Raw genomic sequence first — 19,077 nt, 5'->3', positions numbered from 1 at the left:
CAGTTATCGCTCCACAAAGCAGCGAACTTCTCAACGCCTCACAAAATGGCGGAGACTGCACAACGACACGGTTATAGAGTCGGCCTCTTTAAACTTACTTGGCGTTGCTTAGCGTGTAATATCAGCCTGAATCCCGCCGATCGCCATTCATCGAGGAGAAGGACAGACAGCGAATCCACAGGAACTTCCTGGCTGACGTCAGTCTTTCAGCGTGCCTCTCCCCCCCCCCCTCGGTGAATGCGATCCCAGGGAGCCGGCATCGAAGGACCAATTAATGTTAGGTTTGTAGCATAAACCTATTCGCTGGAACGTTGAAGGCAATATAATTACACCGCAAAGCAAGACACGAAGTAGGCAAGTTCTTCATGTTACTCGTGCACGGGAGAGACTGGACAGAGCGCCGTCCCTTCGCTTGACCCCAGTAGCTCTCGTCCGTTCTCCCGTATCACTGTCCTTTTATTGAGGTTACATGAATATGCATAAGTTCATTAACATATGACGTCTACAAACACAAAGAGTACCTTGCCTGTGTGTGTGTGTGTGTGTTACTGCTGATCGAAGGGTCATATAACATCCTTGGTCAGGAAGAGGGTAGACTAGACCCCCCCGGTGAGGAAGTCCAGCAGTTCATCTAAACAGAAAAGCACTTAGACTAGAACAAATGTAACTACGTTAATCCTACCATAAAACTATAAGGCAAGATGCAAACTTTTCCCATGCCCCCAAGATGCAGGTGTGCATTCCAGGAATGCACACCAAGCCTCTGTAGCCTGTTAAAGATCACACAACTTATCACTACACAATTAATTATACACTTCTAAGCATCTATGGTTAAATATTTCTAAGCATAAATGAGTAAATGTTTCTAAGCATAAATGACAATCAACAATACAACTCTATCACCATCTAAGCATCACCAGCATCTCTCTCTGTGACACGGATCTCTCTCAACCACCGACGGCATCACATTTCAGCATTTATTGGGTTGCATTTAATTGATATCCCTGCTCTGATTGGCCAGAAGCTGATTCACTTATATCAGTTTTCCAGACCTTCATCCTTGAAAATGGTTTGCATTTACCACAATACAGTACGCAGAGTTGTGGCATGCACTTTACTTTCTTTCTGTACAGCAGTAGCACTATCAGACAACAAGAAGAAAAATCTGAAGTGAAATGGATTTTTTTTTTCACCCAAAAAAGCAGAAATACATTTTTGTGGTGCTATTTTATTGGCGTCTAAGTGAAATTCAGCATGGATCCTATTTTAAAGATAATAGTAAAAAGGTTGTGTTTGGCTTTTTTCTTGCTTCTGAAATTTGCCTTCTTTCTTCTTTTTTTGACTCCTCTCTTTAGGCGTCGCCACAGCGTCTCATCCATTTCACCCTATCCCCATCATCCTCCACTGTCACACCAACCCTCTGCATGTCCTCCTTCACTAAGTCTGCAAATCCTCTTTGTGGTTTCTCTTTTCCTGCCTTGTCTGTGAAGGTTCTCAGTCATCCAGGTCGTCGCAGTCTAAGGAGCTTGGAAAGAAAAGTGTCTGGACTTGTTTAAGTTGCTTGAAGACATTTCACCTCTCATCCGAGAAGCTTCTTCAGTTGGTGTCGTAAACCACCACCTCTGTTCAAAGATGGTCGCTCACAGTGGACATAAATGGCTTCTTGCACTCCTCTTTCAAACCATCTGTCGACACCAACTGTCTGCCATCTATAATCCAGTTTTGAGATCCATTCCCAGATGCCTTAACGCCCACTCACATCCTGGGCCATCTGACCTCAGGAAATCGCATGATAGGGTGGGGCCAGGTTTCACAATGAGCTCACCCGAAACCCTGGCTGATTGTGACCCACACCCATTTTCACACCTCGGCTCATGTGATTAGGTAGAGGATTATCAGGGGGTCCTTTGTCCCTCTTTGGGGGAAACTCCCACTGGGTTTAAATCTGGGACTCTCCACCATTTGATGCTTAGAACTGAAGAAGCTTCTCTGATGAGAGGCTTCTTAAAGCAACTTAAACAAGTCTTTTCTTTCCAAGCTCCTTTTCCTGCCTTCCAGCTCCATATTCAGCATCCTTTCTACAATATTCCCAAACTGACCTGTCCCTGTGTTATACCCATGTCTGATCTTGACCATCCTGGGAACTCCCACTGAAAATTTTACCATTTTCAGCTGTGCCACCTGCAGTCTTTCTTTCAGTGCTATCATGTCCAAACCATATATCATAGCAAGTCTCACTACCCCCTTTTAAACCTTCCCTTTCACTTTTGCTGCTATCCTCCTGCCACAAATCACCCCAGATAATCGTCTCCACCCACTCCACCCTGCTCTCAAACTCTTCTTCACCTCTCTTCTGCCCTTTTTTCTGCTTGTTGACCCCAGCTACTCAAACATATCCACTTCCATCGACTCGATTTCTTAATAAAATACAAAAATTAAATAAAATACTACATCAGTAACTGCATAAATGGTCAATTTACTAACTCAAGTGGCCAAAATGTAATCAAAGCATTTTTTATGCTGATGATGGCGCTTCCTAATGCTGTCTCCTGTAAGCAAGCATCATGTAAGCAGAATATATTTTCACTCATTAAGGATTGAAGCAGCGTTAGGGGGTAATTTATCCCTTATTGAATTCCACCAGATATACGTTATTAGTGAAGCCCATTTGTGGCTGGTTGCAAGTAGGTTCCGTGTTTTGTTAATGGGATCAGAGCAAAGGCAGGTGATGCATTCTTTGATTGACAAACACCTTATGCCTGCACCTTTAAAAGTGTACATTTTGAATTTAAAACTTTCTTGGTTTGAGGCTAAGTAAAAAAAATGGGTGAGGTAATATACCAGAAAATACATCACAAGCTTGTAACTCCCGCAGTCGCAATGCGGGATCAACGGAACACGTACAGAGAACAGATCACATCTGAACAATGTTTTCCTTTTTTCTTTTTCCTTTTTTTTTTTGGATTTAGACATCACCATCTTCATCCTGACAGACTTTACCAATCCCAATCCTTGGGGTGATTAACCTGAGCAGGCTGTGTGTGTGCGAAAAAAAACCCCAACAAACAGTAAAATCTTTCATTTATTTTTGAAGGAATGGGTTTTGCAATCTTTTCCAGGGTTCTGGTGGGATTTGGTCGTTTGACTGAGAATGGGGAGAGACAGACAGCAAGTGTCAGATCCCGACATCAAACAGTGAGATGTTGAAGGATGGGGGGAGATGCCCAAGGGGGGCCGCCTCACACAGTGATGCTCGCAGTCACACACGCGTGCACGCACACACACACACACACACACACACACACACACACACGCCCGCACACAGACACTTACACACTTGCACATGCGTCTTTTGCGTTCACAAACATGGTCGTTTAAGAACACTCACACGTGCACGCTGGAATTCACGCACACTCAGTGAGATGCACGCAGGCTCTCCCCAGGGGAGCAGTAGAGGCAGGCAAAGAACATTATAAATCCAAACTTTTCATCAAAATTCTCTTTTAAGGTCCACAGCAACATCCGTCACCATTACATCTCTGACTAATGCTGTTGTTTATTCACTTTTCTATCTTCCACCTCCACTGTAACTGTCATTCCTTCATCATCACACATGCCTCACTGTGGAGAAACAAACACAATGACAAAGTAAAAACTAAGAACTAAATAAAGTCTTCAGACCTGGCACTCTATTGTGTTAAAAGTCACTTTTTGTTTTTGTTTGGATGACTGTTAACTTTTCAAGACAGTGCATATAAGGTATGTTTATTGAATGGTATTTCAAATGAGTCGTGCTGCTTTAATTAAGCACAAGGATGGTAATTTTGGGCAAAATGGAAAAAACGCCATCTAGAAATAGATAAATGTAGCACCGATTTAATTAGTGCTATGGTGCAGCTCCTGCTGATCCCAACAGAAATTCAGTTTGTTGCCTTTCAAGCTGTTGCTGTGCAGATGCAGTAAACTGGCACCCGGTTGCTGGCAGTAGATGGGAGATACTTGGCTTGGGAATTTTTGGAGCTCGCTTAGCCCAAATCGTGGCAGGAACCATTCAGGTCTGTCACTGGAATGAAAATCCTCGGTCAACAAAAGAGTTGTTGGGTAGTGGCATAGAGTTTGAGTTTTTATTCCAATTCTGTAATTTAATGATGAGCAAAATTTTCCTTCATTAACTTTTTTGCATATTTTAAGCCGATGGAACAAAAAAGACAGGCTTTTACTAGTTTGTGATTCAGAAAATACCGGCTAGCACCTCTGCTTCTATATTTGGTCAAATAAACAAGCTTGTCATTGCAATATCTGTGCATTTTAAGTCATACCAACACTACAGGAGAACAACAGGTTTGTGTTTGCTGTTGTGATGCACACAAACTACAAAAACACTCATGAACTCTAAAGATTCTTCACGTGTCTCTAATCAGGAGAGCACTTTTATTTGCTTACTGCTCATTTTTATCACTAAAGAGCTGGTCTGGTTCTGGTTCTCCGAATTAGCAATTGCCGGAATGACAACATGGACACAATAAGAAAGTGAAAACACCAGGAAAACTATCAAACAACATTTCATTAGCTCCAGTTGCTCTTCAGAGCTGTTACTCTGTAAATAAAAACTTTAATTAAAGGGACCAAAGAAACAATATGAAAGCCTTTTATGTTTTCCTTTAAATAAACTCCCCAAATGAAAGGGACTTTATTACCTTCTTCTTTTATTAATTCCTCTAAAATTACAAAAGAGGATTGGGGCTGTGCATGTGTAGTTCACAGCTGCAGTGTACTCCATATAAATTCCAGCCCGATTTCTGTTAAGAGTGCAAAACATCAGCCAGTGGAATAAGAATATTTAACATTCATGGTAGTGGAGCACAGACACAGTTACTCCTAATCCTCCTCCTCAAGGTGTAACACGTTATTTTTTTCACAGCCTGGACAGCAGTCTGCTGCCTGATGATACTCCACATCAGTCCATGCTGGGCATTTTAATTGGTTGGAGCTGTGCACAGTGGGACACAGTTATGTCAGTTATGAGAAAGCGAGAGAGAAAAAGGAAAGCATATTATCGACAACAAGGCCAACCTCACAGTATGCATTACAATACATTTTTTTACATATAGCTCGGAATTTGTTTGACTCGGGGCTACTGGCTGAACTTTGCAAGATTTGCAAGTCAAGAAGAGCTACACAACTCCAAATATAGCTGTAACATTATTTCACAAAATACTCTATGTCCTCTATGACACACACAGACTCCAAACCCGTATGGATTAGATGGAGAAAGAAAGTTTCTAAGTGCTGTTTGTAGAATGTAATGAGGCACTTGGTGGACAACAGGGACCGACTGAGCTCGGGCCCAATTATGCTGCTCTGACACAAAGTTAAAATATGATTGTGAAATGTCCTGTGTCGCTGCTTTTTTTTTTTTTTTTTTTTTTAAGTTTTTCATCATAGCACCATGTTGGTGTTAGAAGCCTGGTAACTTGAGGATTTAAAAAGCTCAGAATAAAAAGCATCTTGAGTAAAAAGCAGCAAAAGTAACTTAAAAGACACATTAAAAAAAACATCTTAACTTGAACTCATTTTTGAGTAAATTTGGGTTTGAGTCGTACCATAATCACTCACAGTACGCTCTTCTGTCTTCTATCTTGGTTGTCCTGACAGCATCCCAGAGGTGCCCGGTTGGATTGGTGATGATTGAGGTACAGTGAACGCGCTGTCATGTTCAAGAAGCCAGTTTAAGATGATTTGAGCTTTGTGAGATGTTTTAGCCACTGGAAGACTGCGGTCATAAAGTAATGGAGAAGGTCAGGAACAATACCCATGTAGGCTGTGGCAATTGAAAGTTTTTCGGTTGGTACTGAGGAGCTCAATGTATGCCAAGAAAATATCCTCTGCACCTTTACCCCACGACCACCAGTTTAAACGTCATATATATATAATGCAGGATGGAGTCATGCTGTCATGAGGTTTACTCCTAATTCTAAGCCTTCGTATCAGGCAACATTTTTCCAGACTTCTGTTGTCCAATTTTGGTCAGCCTGTGCAAATTGTTGTGGTCTTTGGCTGCTGTATCGCATCTGCTTGAAGGGTCAGTGGGGTTTTTTGTGCTCAGATAAGCTCTTTAGCATACGATGGCTGAAATAAGTGGTTATTTGAGTTGTTGTCCCTTCTTCTTGACCTCAAACATCAGCAAGGCATTTTTGGTCAGAGAACTGATACATACTGGATATTTTCTCTTTTTCAGGCCAATACGCTGTAAACCCTAGGGATGATTTTGTATGTAAATGCCAATAGATTTGCAGTTTCTGAAATATTCAGATCAATTTGTCTGGCACCAACATCCATGCCACATTCAACGTTACGTCACCTTTTTCCTCATTCTAATGCTCTGTTTAAACTTCAGCAGACACAACCAACACAACTTGCTGAACTTTAACTTTAGCAAGTTGATGATGCATGATGATCGTTGATGCTTGATGATGATGATTGTTGATGCTTACAGACATTGTTCTGAGTCTTTGTGAAGGATGTATGCTGTGAATTGAAACTGGGATAGGAAGGGGGTGCATCCCTGCTTATCGAAGTACTTCCTCAATGGTAACGCTGTCCTATTAAGAAATCTTAAAAAACCTTCACAGGCCATGTTGTTGTAGTACGTTGAGGTACTGGAAAAAAGGTGTTTTGTTTTCCTCCGTGTTTTGCATGTGTGCAGGGCAGAAGGCAGAACTCTTGAATGAAAAGACATATTTTTGTAGCTGACTTTAGAGAAGACGAAACCCAGATTGGTTATATTCATTGTAGTATAGTTAAGGCTTTGCCCACCTGGCTGATGACGGCATAGTCAATTTTTGCAGCTTCTCATGTTGTTGCAATACATAAAAGAAATGTAATCTAATATTAGTGAGCCAAACTATAGTCCATAAATCTGGGAGAACATAGTTAAAATTCTGAATATTCAGAATATTTAAAAATAAAAGAAAAACATCAATATTTAAAAAAAAAAAAATTTCATTTTATATATACTGTGTTTTATATTTTTAACATTTGCCCAATAGGAAAAATCATTCTATACTGACTCCTCACATTACTTTAAATATATAAATAAGAATTAAATCTCTTCACCCTCCTGTGGCTTAGGTGATTAAAATGATGAGTGGTCCCATGGCGTGAGTTGAGAGAAACAGGCGGGGTCAATTAAGCACACAGCGGAACCCAGACACACATACCGAGGAAGTTATGACTCTAAATGGGATTGTGAAGTTAGTTCAGGACCTTTAAGCAATTTGAAAAAGTCATTCTGCTCGCCAAAATATTTATATAGGACAGGTACCCGTCAAGGACGTTTTAACTCCCTATCAACATGCACAGGCGGTAGCTTTTTAAGTCATGCAGAGATGATATGTGGAGAAAAGGAGATGACAGGGCGACGTTCTGTAAAACATAAGAAGGTTGAAAAGGCAGAAAGATGAAGCAGAAGAGAGCAACAGAGACAGATATAATGAAGGATAGAAAAAGAAGTAGTGAGGACAGAGGAAAATATTCCACAGAGAGATACGAGGGAGTTTGGAGTGCAGTGAAGAGTGCCGGCCAATCATTAGAGATTGTATGGGCAGGAGTGAGGGAATGGCAAAGAGGCTGATGGAACGATGGAGAAAAAAACAGAAATGTCTTTGGAAATGGAAAATGTCTCGAACAATGCTTTCACTACCCTTCTTTTCTCCCCTCTCTTGGCTATCTTTCTCTCTGACCATTCCCTGACTCGATACAAGAAACAAAGTAGCCTGCGGTCATTTATTTCAAATGAGAGCTGGGAGACATCACTCCATGGAGAGAATGGACTGATTTTTGGCTAAAGATCTTAGTGAGTCTGTGACAGCACAAAGTTGAACATGAGTTCAGCTTTAAGTAAATGCCCAGTAATTTAGTACAGCAGCGTCCAAATGATGGCAGGTGATAGTTCAATAAAAATATGTTTTCCTAAAGCTCCAGACAAGCTTTTTCCTGTTAAATTTTGATATGCCTAAAAATAGATTTTGATATTCATCTTAAAGTTTGCACAGATTTCTTCTCAGTTTTATGGTTTTAAACAACAGTGCATGCATTTAAAACACATCTGATTATGTTTTAAATGCATAAAAAGGCTTGAATGATCAGCCCCATCATATCTTCAAGATCTAATAGAACCATATTACACCAACAGACCACTTTGCTCTCAGACTGAAGTCTCACTTGTGATTCCTGTAGTTTGTAAAAGTAGAATAAAAAGTGGAATGCGAGGCAGCACCATCAGCTACTTTTGAAATTTGACTTATCTTTATTTTTTGATAAAGTTTCAAGTTAGGGCTGGACCAGGTGACCATGAAGTTATGTTGCTATAGGTTCAGGATGCTGCAGGGCTTCCCATAATGCACTGAGCATTTCTCCACCACTCCCGTCTTCACTTCCAGTATGTTCATAGGCCCTTCTCTTCTCTATCCCCTCACCCCAAATCAGTAATGGCAGTTGGCTGCCGATCTGATCCTGATTCTGGAGGAGGTTTCTTTCTGTTAAAAGGGAGTTTTTCCTTTCCACTGTCACCAAGTGCTTGCTTATACAGGGGTCGTCTGATTGTTTCAGTCTTCCCTCTAATATTGTAGGGTGAATTAAAGCTGAATTGAATACACATTGTACAAAACAATACCAACAAGCCAAAACAGGCAAGTGATCAGTGTAAAAGAAAAAACCCCCAAAAAACTAAGAAAAAACATAATCACTGTAAAATTAAAATAGTAATACGAAGCAAAGTTTGTGACACTGTTTGCTTTAAGACGTGCAACCTCAATGTAAACGTCCCAAAAGAAAATGCTATTGCATCACAAACCACATGCCCATGGCAATGAGAGATACAAGACTTTGTTCTTCAGTTCACTCACTGGTTCTTGCTTCTTTGTTGCTGTTTTTCCTTCATCACTCTTCGTCACTCCTCCAATTCCACCAATTTCACCCAAAACTTTCCTTTGTTGTTTGTTTTTCGCATTTTCTTTATTCTCTCGTTCACTTTCCCACAATGTCTTTCATATTCATACAAATTCCTTCTCTTTCATTCCCTCTCCCTCCCTCTCTTTAGATAAGTCGCTTGCCAGGACTCTTTGATTTCACTACCCTTTTCTTGTTTTGGAGTATGAAAGGAGTTGCGATAATCACAGATGCCATGTAATGACTCAGAAGCTTTCATGTCATGGTTCACCAAGCCTCATAAGCTGGGATTTTTGTGTTTCTTAAAACCCCTACATATGTCAAATCCGTCTTTTCTGTTGCTTTTATGTGTAGGGGTCAGAGGGCGGAAGCGGTAATAAACAGAACTGCCTAGACCTCATTTTCCCCAACTACCACCTAGAGCTCTTTCAGGGGGATGCTGAGGCTTTCCTAAACCATCGGAGAGACACAAGTCTTGAAACACCTCCAGGAGGCATCGTTGACACATTCCTGAACCACCTCAACTGTCTCCTTTTGATGCAAGGGACCAGAGGGAGCAGAGTCTCTTCTCTGAGCTTGCTCCTGAAAGACTGAGCTGCTCATCTTGTCTCTAAGGGCGAGCCTAGACACCCCCTCGGAGGAAGCTCATTTCCACCACTTAAATCTGCAATCTCGTTCTTTCCGTCACCACTCGCATCGATTGATTAAACTACATTACAGCAGTGATTAAACGACATCACTACCTCTCTTTGATTGGCTTCTTTTTTCTATAGAAATCCTCTGAAAGCTGAGCGGTATTGGTGAAGGGATGAAGAGTAAACAAAAGGTGCAGATAAAAACCCAGAGATGACATAATGCAAGAGGAATGACACCTAAAGGATCCCGAATCGAAATTTATGGATGAATCCTGCAATGCCAAAGAGTGCCGCTGTGTTGCCTCTCTCCCTAAAGAGCCAATCATCTGCTTTTTAACAGTTGAACTGGGACAACGCATATGGCAGGTGCACTGTTGTCTGTTCTACTATCAGTTGCGCTGTGGCAAACATGTTTACTTGTAATAAGCATGTGCACTTACAGTTATTCTGCGGTGGGACGAGAGAGAAGCACTGATCATGTAGAATGGGCAGTAAATGAAAGCATGGCATGAAAGAATAAAGGTGTAGCCTGTGGGTGGAACAGCTTTCACCATAAATCACCAAAAATTTTACCTGCATTTTGCTGCTTCACCCAAAATTACTGCCAACAGCATTACTCTACATCAGGGATGTACTTACTTTTGCAGACGGGGCAGATTGGAGTCTTTCCTGGGCCAATTCTGGTCCTCAAGCCATATGTTTGACACCCTATATGGACTTTGAAATACACCAATTACAATGTCATTTTCAATTCATATAACATGATAAACTTAATATGTACATGGTCTTTTGTGTAAAGCAATGAGCCTGAAGGAGATGGGTCTAATTTGCTTAATTTACTTAGAATGTATTCTTGATAAGTACATTCCATTTCAGTGTCACTCACAGTGCAGCCGAGTGAACTCAGAATAGCCTTTTAGATGAACTGTCATGCTTCAGCTATCATATGGGTTTGCTGCGAAAAGAAAGTCGCCGTCTTTGCACCAACTGACGTGTCATTGAACTTTTAAGCTGCCAGACTGTCACAATTGGCCAGGAATTACATTGTTACACAGATATTCAGTATCAGCGACTGAGTGTAGATTCAAGGTTGCACAGTGATGATGAGGAGTTGAACTTCTGCGCCCGATAACTATGAGACAATCGAACTGTCTCCGTCTAGATTCATGTTTCTAATACAGTTTAGCTATTTATGGCCTATTGGGAGCCTTTTTCATGTATAGTTGAAATGAAAAGTGTTCTTCAGAAATGTAATAAATCTATAGGTGGTTGAATAACAGTGGAACTATCCTTGAAGCACTAATTGAAAAGTAACAAGCTCTGCAGAAGACGATCATTCTTAGATGAGCAGTTTCCTTTAGAGGAAATAATGAAGTAAATATGAGTCATGAGGTTTCCATAAAAAAGGCTCCTGTGAAATCAACCCAGCACTTCAAAGTCTGCGTGGGTCCATATTACTTGTAGACAGTGAAAAATAAACTGGAAAAAAAACATTAAAAGGGCACCATGAATCCAAACTTTCAATTGTTTCTCTTTCTTTCGTGACCTTCCTTACTCCAGTTTGTCTGCCAAGGCGTTAAACACATCTGCTCTATCTGTCTGTTCCACATCCTGAATCTCATTACACATCTATAAATGTTTTAAACCTTAAAGGAGCACGCTGAATACAGCCAGCCATAGGTCATTGCTTTATTTTTTGAGTGGGTCTTTTGAGTTAATAGCGCGCTCTTCCGTGGCACGCATTTCAGCCTGCATCAAGTGTGAACAACAAGGTGGAGGATGACGATTTCAGCCCTCAGTTTGTGTTTGTGTATGTGTTTCAGTCTTTGTGTAAATAACAGCAGGAGGTCACAACTTTGGACCAAAGGCTAGATGTAATGGAAGTGGCTATCAGCAGACTTGCTGCTGTTTCGGTAAGCGCAAGTTCACCGCTTAAGGGAATAAATCTTTTTCCTCTCGCAGTTACTCTGGCTTTTCCTTTTTCGTCATTCGCTCTTTCAGCCATTTCTTTTTCTCGAGTTATTCCTTTCTCCTAGTGAAAATATGTTTTTTCCTTCTCCATCTGTTCTTCTCAGATATAGCGAATTACTGTTCCCTGTATCAGTGCACTTCAATTAAAGACAATTTGTTGGCAGGAGATTTGAAAAAGAAACAATATGGCAACGTGTAAATGAATCTACAAATTCCCCTCTTGCAAATTTCTTTCATGATCAGGTTTCTTTTGTTTAAGTGACGATGTGTCTCACACGACTGTGAAGTTTGGTCCTGATTGCACACGCTCTGCTGTGTGCGAGTGTTTGCGTGCAGCTGTGGGGTAATAACTGCAATCAGAGGCTATAATGAAGCTGCAGGCAGGGTCTATTTTTTTTAAGGAAGGTCACCCAGAAGAATAATAACTCCCATGTGATGTTAATATTACATTCTGTTCATGTGAGTTTATTTCTTAGTTTACACGTGTAGGTCATGTTTGTGCTTTTGCACGCATCCGCTTGCATCCAGTTTATTGACCATGCAGTCCCCTTATGCTTTAGCTACTGTCACTGCAATTAATTCAAACCCTCGGGCAGGCATGTCTGTTCCTCTGTTGTATATTTTTGTAGACTAATTTAAGTTTGGGCCATTACGATTAAAGGGTCTCCATTATGATATTCCTTACTTCCTTTTACATGCAGTATAATACTGTTCTATTAGTGGATGCTCATATTAAGTTTCAAATGAGATCAAAGTATGCACAAGTTATCTGTGCAATCCCTCTTTAAATGCTCAGGTTCACTGTCTAGTCAGGTTTTCTATTCTAGGCTCTGAGACACAATGGCTCATTTTAGACGGAGGAGGAACTGAGGAGTTGCACCAAGGCCCAGTATAATATAAAAAAGGACAATTTTGAATTATGAATTATGCAAAGCTACTCAACCAGGGTGCATGGATAAAAGCATGGTGCTGCAGATAAGTATAAGGATACTTTTAAATGTCTTCAAATACATGTTTGAGGGCAAACTCATAGGGGTTTGGTGTTAATCAGGGGCCTACGAAAACATTCATAAATATAATACTATTGCGTCTCTGTGAGCTTCTTTCACCAGGTCATCGACTATTTTAAAGTCAGCTGTTAATCTAAGAAGCCAGCGTTGAGACTTATCACCTAAAGTATTTAATTAGATTTGTGCTGCTGTTTAATACTTAAACCCCTTCAAGCAATGATTTAGTTTTATATCAGAGTCAAGAGATCTGTTCAGGTTTTTTGTTTAGACAAGAAACACCATCAGTCCATTTTATGCCACTTATCTTGGTCCGGGGTAGCAATGTAATCAGAGATACCCAAACCTCCCTCTCCCCAGCAATCTCCTCCAGCTTGTCCAGGAAGACACAGAGAAGTTTCCAAGCACACCGAGAGGCATAATCTCTCCAGTGTGTCCTGGGTCTGCCCCAGGGCCTCCTCCCTGTAGGACATGCCTAAAACCTGTCACCTAGGAGGTATCCAGGAGGCGTCCTTGTCTGATCTCTGAACCACCTTGACTGGCTTCTTTTGAAGGAGTAGTGGAAGCTCACTTCCATTGCTTGTATCTGTGATCTCATTCTTTCAGTCACAACCCAGAGCTCATATCAACTGAAATAGGACATGAGATGCTCCTTATTAAAGACGGTGTTACTCCAGACTTTACTGTCCTTACTTTTTGTAAGCACAAAATGATCTAGTAAGGGTACGCTAAGACAAGCTGGGGCCTTTCTGACTAAGAGAACAGCCTTAGCTTAGCCTTAATTTTTTGTAGTGTGCATTTCCAGTTCCAGTTGTTTTTGACCAATTGACAGTTGCATGTTCTAGAGGCTTTTATTGCCAACAGTGAAACTGAATTAAACTCTATACCTGCTTCTTGTTATACATTTTCAGGACATTTTTCATGGATGCATTCAATATGTTTTTTTAAGTACTTCTATGTTGGCTTGGTTGCTTTCTTTCCAGCAGTGTGATATTAAAATAATGACTTCTTATTATTGAGTGTAAGTCAGGCTTTCTGTTTATTATTCATATTATGATTGTGTGTTGCAAATGTATGGCATGAAAGGTGTTTTTGTTCTCACAGTGAAATGAAATGAGCTGCTTTGGATCAAACACTTTTTTTCTGCAGTAGTAGCATGGTGTTTACCACACTGTGCAGCTTTACTTTTTTTGTTGTTTTTCTGCTTCTTGTCAGGCTGTAGTTACTGCCTGATTCGGTCCTCTACTTGACAGCGGTGACTGCTGTGGTCTCACTGGTCACTCTGTCCTTCTCATTTGATCATCGTGTCTGTGATGCACACGCTTCTCATCTTCTTTCTTGCCACATTCTTAAACATCAGTTTTTTGTCATGTTTTTGCCTCCCTATGTCCCTTCTGTCTCCACGAGTCTCCTACTTTTCCTTGTTGCATTTTTACTGCGCTCTACCTTCACCAGTCCTTCCACTACACTGCTTGCCTGATAAGGCCTTTGTCTTGAGATGTTGTCAGCTGTGTCAGGGCCGTGGGTGAAGCCTGTCATTACATCTGTCCTCCTCCAAACTACACTATGAAACTCCCTAAGGATCCACTAAGAACTGGTGCTTAGTCCACTGCGGAATGTTTCAGTGTGTTAATGTCTCTGCCTGAACTCCCCTCCTGTTTCATCATAATTGCACCTTAGCTTACTTAGCAGAATCGCTGTTTTCTAATAGAACACTGAAATTTGGTAGGTGACTCTCTACCTAAAGCACATGTCATCATATCTGTCCTTCAGTCCACTAGTACCTGCCACCTAGGACAGTTTCTGGATGCCTGTCTGTCTACATGGTAATTCAGCACACTCACAACTGAATAAATATAGAAATGCACAGATTTTATTTTTGGATGGGAACTCTAGTTTGCCAACAACTCAGTCTCTGAAATCTAAAGTTTTCTGTTCTACTCCTATAGAATGCCATACAGGCCAAACTTCATCCTGCTATCTGCAGATTTTTTGATATATATACTGTAATTGGCATTGCACGATGAAGAACAGTTTCTTGACTGGAAAAAAAGAATCCAGCGCTGTGAAAGAGTTAGAGATTCACCAATCATTTCGACATTGCTCTAATCTTCAAAAACTCTTATAAAATGAGAATGTGGCTAGGCCAGTGTTGACCCAAGCAATATCTGTTTCAGGTGGATGTTATCCACTTGCAAAACCGAGGATGGGAACAGAGTAAAGCAAGTTCACAGTTGTATCTGATATCAGACAAAATTTTATCAAAACTCTTGGGAAAACATGTCTGAATGTCAATTTTGTGTAATTTTCCTCACCATCTTCTTAACTGATGCCATAAACCCACTTCTCTAGTGTTTTCTGACAAAAACATTGAGAATCACTTTTGACTTCTAGACAAGGAGACGAGCTCTGCAGCACACGGGCAATTAAGCAACTTCATTGGTGCCATCATTCATGTTATTGTTTTATATACTAGCCTGTGTGTCGTCGTAGCTGTCACTTGACAAATTTTCTGCTCATATCACCCTTGTTAGGCCACCCTCTACTTCCTTACCCCCGCCACTTCCCAACTGACTTCCTTGTCTTCCTTTGATTAAATGTATTCTGACACTGGATGATTAAACAGACTATTTCTGACAACTCAAAATGTAATAAATGACTCTTTCTCTCGTTCTCATTGCAGATGTATATACAAACTACTACCCTGACCATCTCTCTGAGCCTGTCTGCATCTGTTTCTCTGGGGATGCTCTACATGCCCAAGGTTTACATCATCCTCTTCCACCCCGAGCAGAACGTACCCAAACGAAAACGGAGCTTCAAGGTGACGTGGCTTTTACTCTTATGTTTTCATAATGCTTTCCAAATCCATATATTTTGATTTTGGCTGACGTTAAGCAGAAAATATTTTTATGAAATTACAAAGGGAGAAAGAAGAACGTAGGTATACTAAGACCATTTTCCTCATTTATAATTAATAAAATTCTCATTATGAATAAATGACTACGCAGGCGATCGTGACAGCAGCCACCATGTCGGGAAAACTGACTCAGAAGGGAGGAGACCGGCCAAATGGAGAAGTTAAGACTGAACTGTGTGAGAGCATGGAGACCAACAGTGAGTAAGAGAACACCAAAATTTTATAATTACACATATAAACTTAAAAGAGACAAGCTTTATATAATTAAAATAAAAAATAAATTTTTAGTCGTACATCAGTTTTTTAGTAAACAACACACTTGTATTGAAAAAAAATGCATCACCAAGGTCAAATACATGTAGATTGGTCAAGAAATCTAGAATATGAGCAAATAGCAGAGAAGAAATTAATAGAAAACAACAAAGTAATATTTAGTAACGTGATTTCAAAAACACACATCATTTTCAGGCTAATTTTCTGGTTTGAATCAGTATAGAGTTAGCCGTAATTGAAAAACATCAAGTATAGCATAATGTGTTTATGAAGCAGCCTGGCAGCCATTTATGTGAGCTCATTTAGAAACAACCAAATAATTTACCAACCACCCAGCTTGTGGATGATCCATTTATATTTTGTTAATTGCACGCTGTGATGGAGTAACACTGTAAAAATCAAACAAATAAAATCTTCCTCCACGTGTACATTAACCTTAGATACTGTTTTCTTTTACTGAAAATGTGTTTCTTGCATGCCTGCTGTACTCACCATGTTGTAGTCGAAGCACTGTTAAATTCACTTAGAGACTGTTTTGTGTCCCGGTGTTAACAATTTGCAGATAAAATGAAATGAGGGAGGATTTATGTGCGTGTGCACGAGAAGCTTAGTGTTTATATCGAGGTGGTTTTGTTCCAGGTTCCTGCAGTGCGCACGTATCAGTTACTCTTGGTTTGCACGTGTGTGTGTGCGTTTGCAGGAAATCCCGTGAGCATACTAAGGAATTATTAATAGTTGTTTGTGTGCAGTTTGTGAGTTCTGTGTGCACGTGGATAATAGGTTCCAGAACAGTGAAGCTAAACCTTGCCCTGCCCCTCTGTCAGCACTTTATTAGCATCAGTGAGGAAAGCAGGTCACAGTTCATTCATTTAGCAAATGGTTGAACTGCTTAGTCATCTATTTAAATGCTTCTGTTTGCAAAAAGTTTAGAAAAAAGTTTGATGTTCCAGGAAGCAGATTGAACAGAAAGATGGCATTATCAAACGTGTCTAGATGCTTGTTTTTACCATTTTCGTTAGTGTTCTAGTTATTATTATTATTATTATTGTTATTTCAATTTTTAGCTTTATTTTTATTTACTATTACTTTAACTATCATCCAGGCAGTCTAAGGCAGTGTGAAAACAAGTGAGCGGAAAAGAACCCAAAACGATTCCATCAGTGTGTAACGGTGGTGCTGTTAGAGGCTTGCTCTGCAGCAAAAATATTGACATTTACCGCAGCATGCTTGAGGGGACAGAAGACATCATGGTTTAACAAAAAGCCCCAGCAACTACAGTGGATTGTTGATGTGACACTGTTTTCTAAACTGGTCTTTCTTCTTTGTTTTTTTCCCCTGCCCTTTTCCATTCCTCATATTTGTCACTTTACTTTTATTCTGTTGCTTGTTACATTTCTTTGCCAATTTTCCCTTCATGTTTTTTTTTGTTGGCAATTCTGTTCCCATGACGCACGCTCTTTCATCTTATTTTATTTAACTCTTTACACAGCTTCATCAACTAAGATGACATATGTCAGCTACAGTAATCACGCCATGTGAAGGGACCATAGAAGAAGAAGATGACGATGGAGAAGAGGGGGGGGATTGAATAGGAGGGGGACGTGTTGTGGGGGCAGGGCCAAGGGGAAGGAAGAGCTGTGACTCAGCTGATTGGCTGAAAAAGTGGAAAACAGACAGAGCGCCCAATGGAATTCAAGCATGAGACATTTTGTATTGTTCCCCATCAAATCACAGAGGTGGGACCACATAAACAGCCAGTCAGTGTGCCTGCTTTCCTGCTGTTCACAGCTCATTGGTCCTACCATGAACTTACCTGTTTTAAAAAAGAAAAAAAAAAGAAACAACATGAAAAAAAGTGGTACCATAGGAGACTGTGGTGGAAAGAGTAACTATTAAAACATATAAAAACAAAAATAAAAAATTTTAAAAGAGAAAAAAGTCATAAAAAAACTCAAAAAAATGTGTAGAAATTATATCAAAAGGGCAAAAGGTGGGGCTAAAAAAGAGATTTAACAAATTACATTTTAAAAAATATTTAAAAAGAGAAATGTAAGAGAAAATCTATGAGACTCAAACATGTTTGTTGTTATTCTCTACTTGTAGGTATTTTTGTGGTCGTGACGATTTTTTCATTCTTGTCTCACCGTTGTCTGATGGATCGCCCTTGCATAATGAGATGAGTGTGTTTCCTCCTGTCTTGGCTATCCGGGTTGTAGCCTTGGGTTGTGAACCTGTAAAATGCCATGGTTGAAGCATGCCAGTTTTTATACAAAAAGGAGATTTATTTATAATAAAGGAATGTTTTGCAAATGTGTAGATTTTGTTGTCATGCTTTTGAAAAATGCGGAAATGAGTTTGAAAGAAAAAGGGTGTTTTTTTCTCTCTGCTATTGGAAAATGGGCCAGAAGATAAAGGAGAGTGAAAGTTATTGAGTGATAAATATTAGAGACAACAACCTGATGTCCAGCCTTCAGAAATACACGAGAACTAAAAAAAAAACAGCCAACTGCATCACTACAGTAGATCCATTCTTGTTGGGGGGGGGAATCAATACTGCTGAAGGCAAAGTGAAAGGACAAATCACACCTTTTACAGGAGGATGGTGTGCGCTACACACAGATGTTACAAGAAAAGGTGTGAAATTTACCAAGTGTATTCCTGAAATAGTGATCTCATACTTTTTGTAGTTTCTGCTGTTTCTTCTGAAAGCTGTGGAAATCTCCCTTGATGACAAAGTGTATGTGTAGAAAAATCAGTAAATGTACACCTGGTAGTGGAGGCCTTTTTTCCCCCACAATGTATTGTTTTTGCAGCTGCTTTTTCATTGTTTTCTAACTGCAAAATCCCACATGGCCTTAAACAAAATACTAAACTCCTACCTGTTTATTTAATGGAAAAGACTTGGGTAAGACTTGAAATGTGTAACATGACCCACCCACTGGAGCTTGTTTATAAGCCAAATGCTAAACTTTTCAGTCAAGGTTGGCAGTTTTAGTTTACACCCCAAGACAGTGATTCATGTATACTTCACTGCCAGGAGTATAGCACAGAATGCATTGGGAGCTTGCCTTTCAAGGATTCCTAGTGTGATTCAAAATAATCACATAAACTAAATCCGTTCTGGTGTTATACAGACCATAAACAAAATCTCATGGCACTCTTTAAGTATTTATTACTTTTTTTAAAACTCTACTGGCCATTTTCTGCCAGTACATTATTCGTTTTTTCTTATAGTTTCTTACAGCCGTGAAGTTTCAGTAAATGGTTAAAGTCATAATTAAGGGTGAGATTAAAATATGCAAAAATTAATCTAAAAATAGTA

The 19,077-nt window shown here is 40.0% G+C and overlaps 1 protein-coding gene across 4 annotated transcripts in view; it reads left to right on the top strand.

The window, feature by feature from the left end:
- The window catches only part of grm8a (glutamate receptor, metabotropic 8a), a 315,961-nt gene extending 298,631 nt beyond the window's left edge, over positions 1–17,330 (top strand). For 3 of the 4 annotated variants that reach the window (XM_085436399.1, XM_085436400.1, XM_085436401.1), the window contains exons 12-14: positions 15,246–15,386; positions 15,574–15,679; positions 17,245–17,330. In XM_085436399.1, coding sequence (XP_085292525.1) covers positions 15,246–15,386; positions 15,574–15,679; positions 17,245–17,294 — 297 coding nt within the window. In that variant the 3' untranslated portion in view covers positions 17,295–17,330. Of the gene's footprint in view, positions 1–15,245; positions 15,387–15,573; positions 15,684–17,244 lie in introns of all 4 variants that reach the window. The other variant, XM_085436402.1, reaches the window with a different exon arrangement.
- The last annotated feature ends 1,747 nt before the right edge of the window (positions 17,331–19,077 follow it).

The sequence above is a fragment of the Copadichromis virginalis genome, linkage group LG17 (genome assembly GCF_057382275.1).
Source record: "Copadichromis virginalis isolate Kocher_CV1m ecotype Utaka linkage group LG17, C_Virginalis_male_GT1.1, whole genome shotgun sequence".
Taxonomy (NCBI): domain Eukaryota; kingdom Metazoa; phylum Chordata; class Actinopteri; order Cichliformes; family Cichlidae; genus Copadichromis; species Copadichromis virginalis.
Note: the sequence above shows the minus strand (reverse complement) of the source record. Positions and strands in the feature narration are given on the sequence as shown.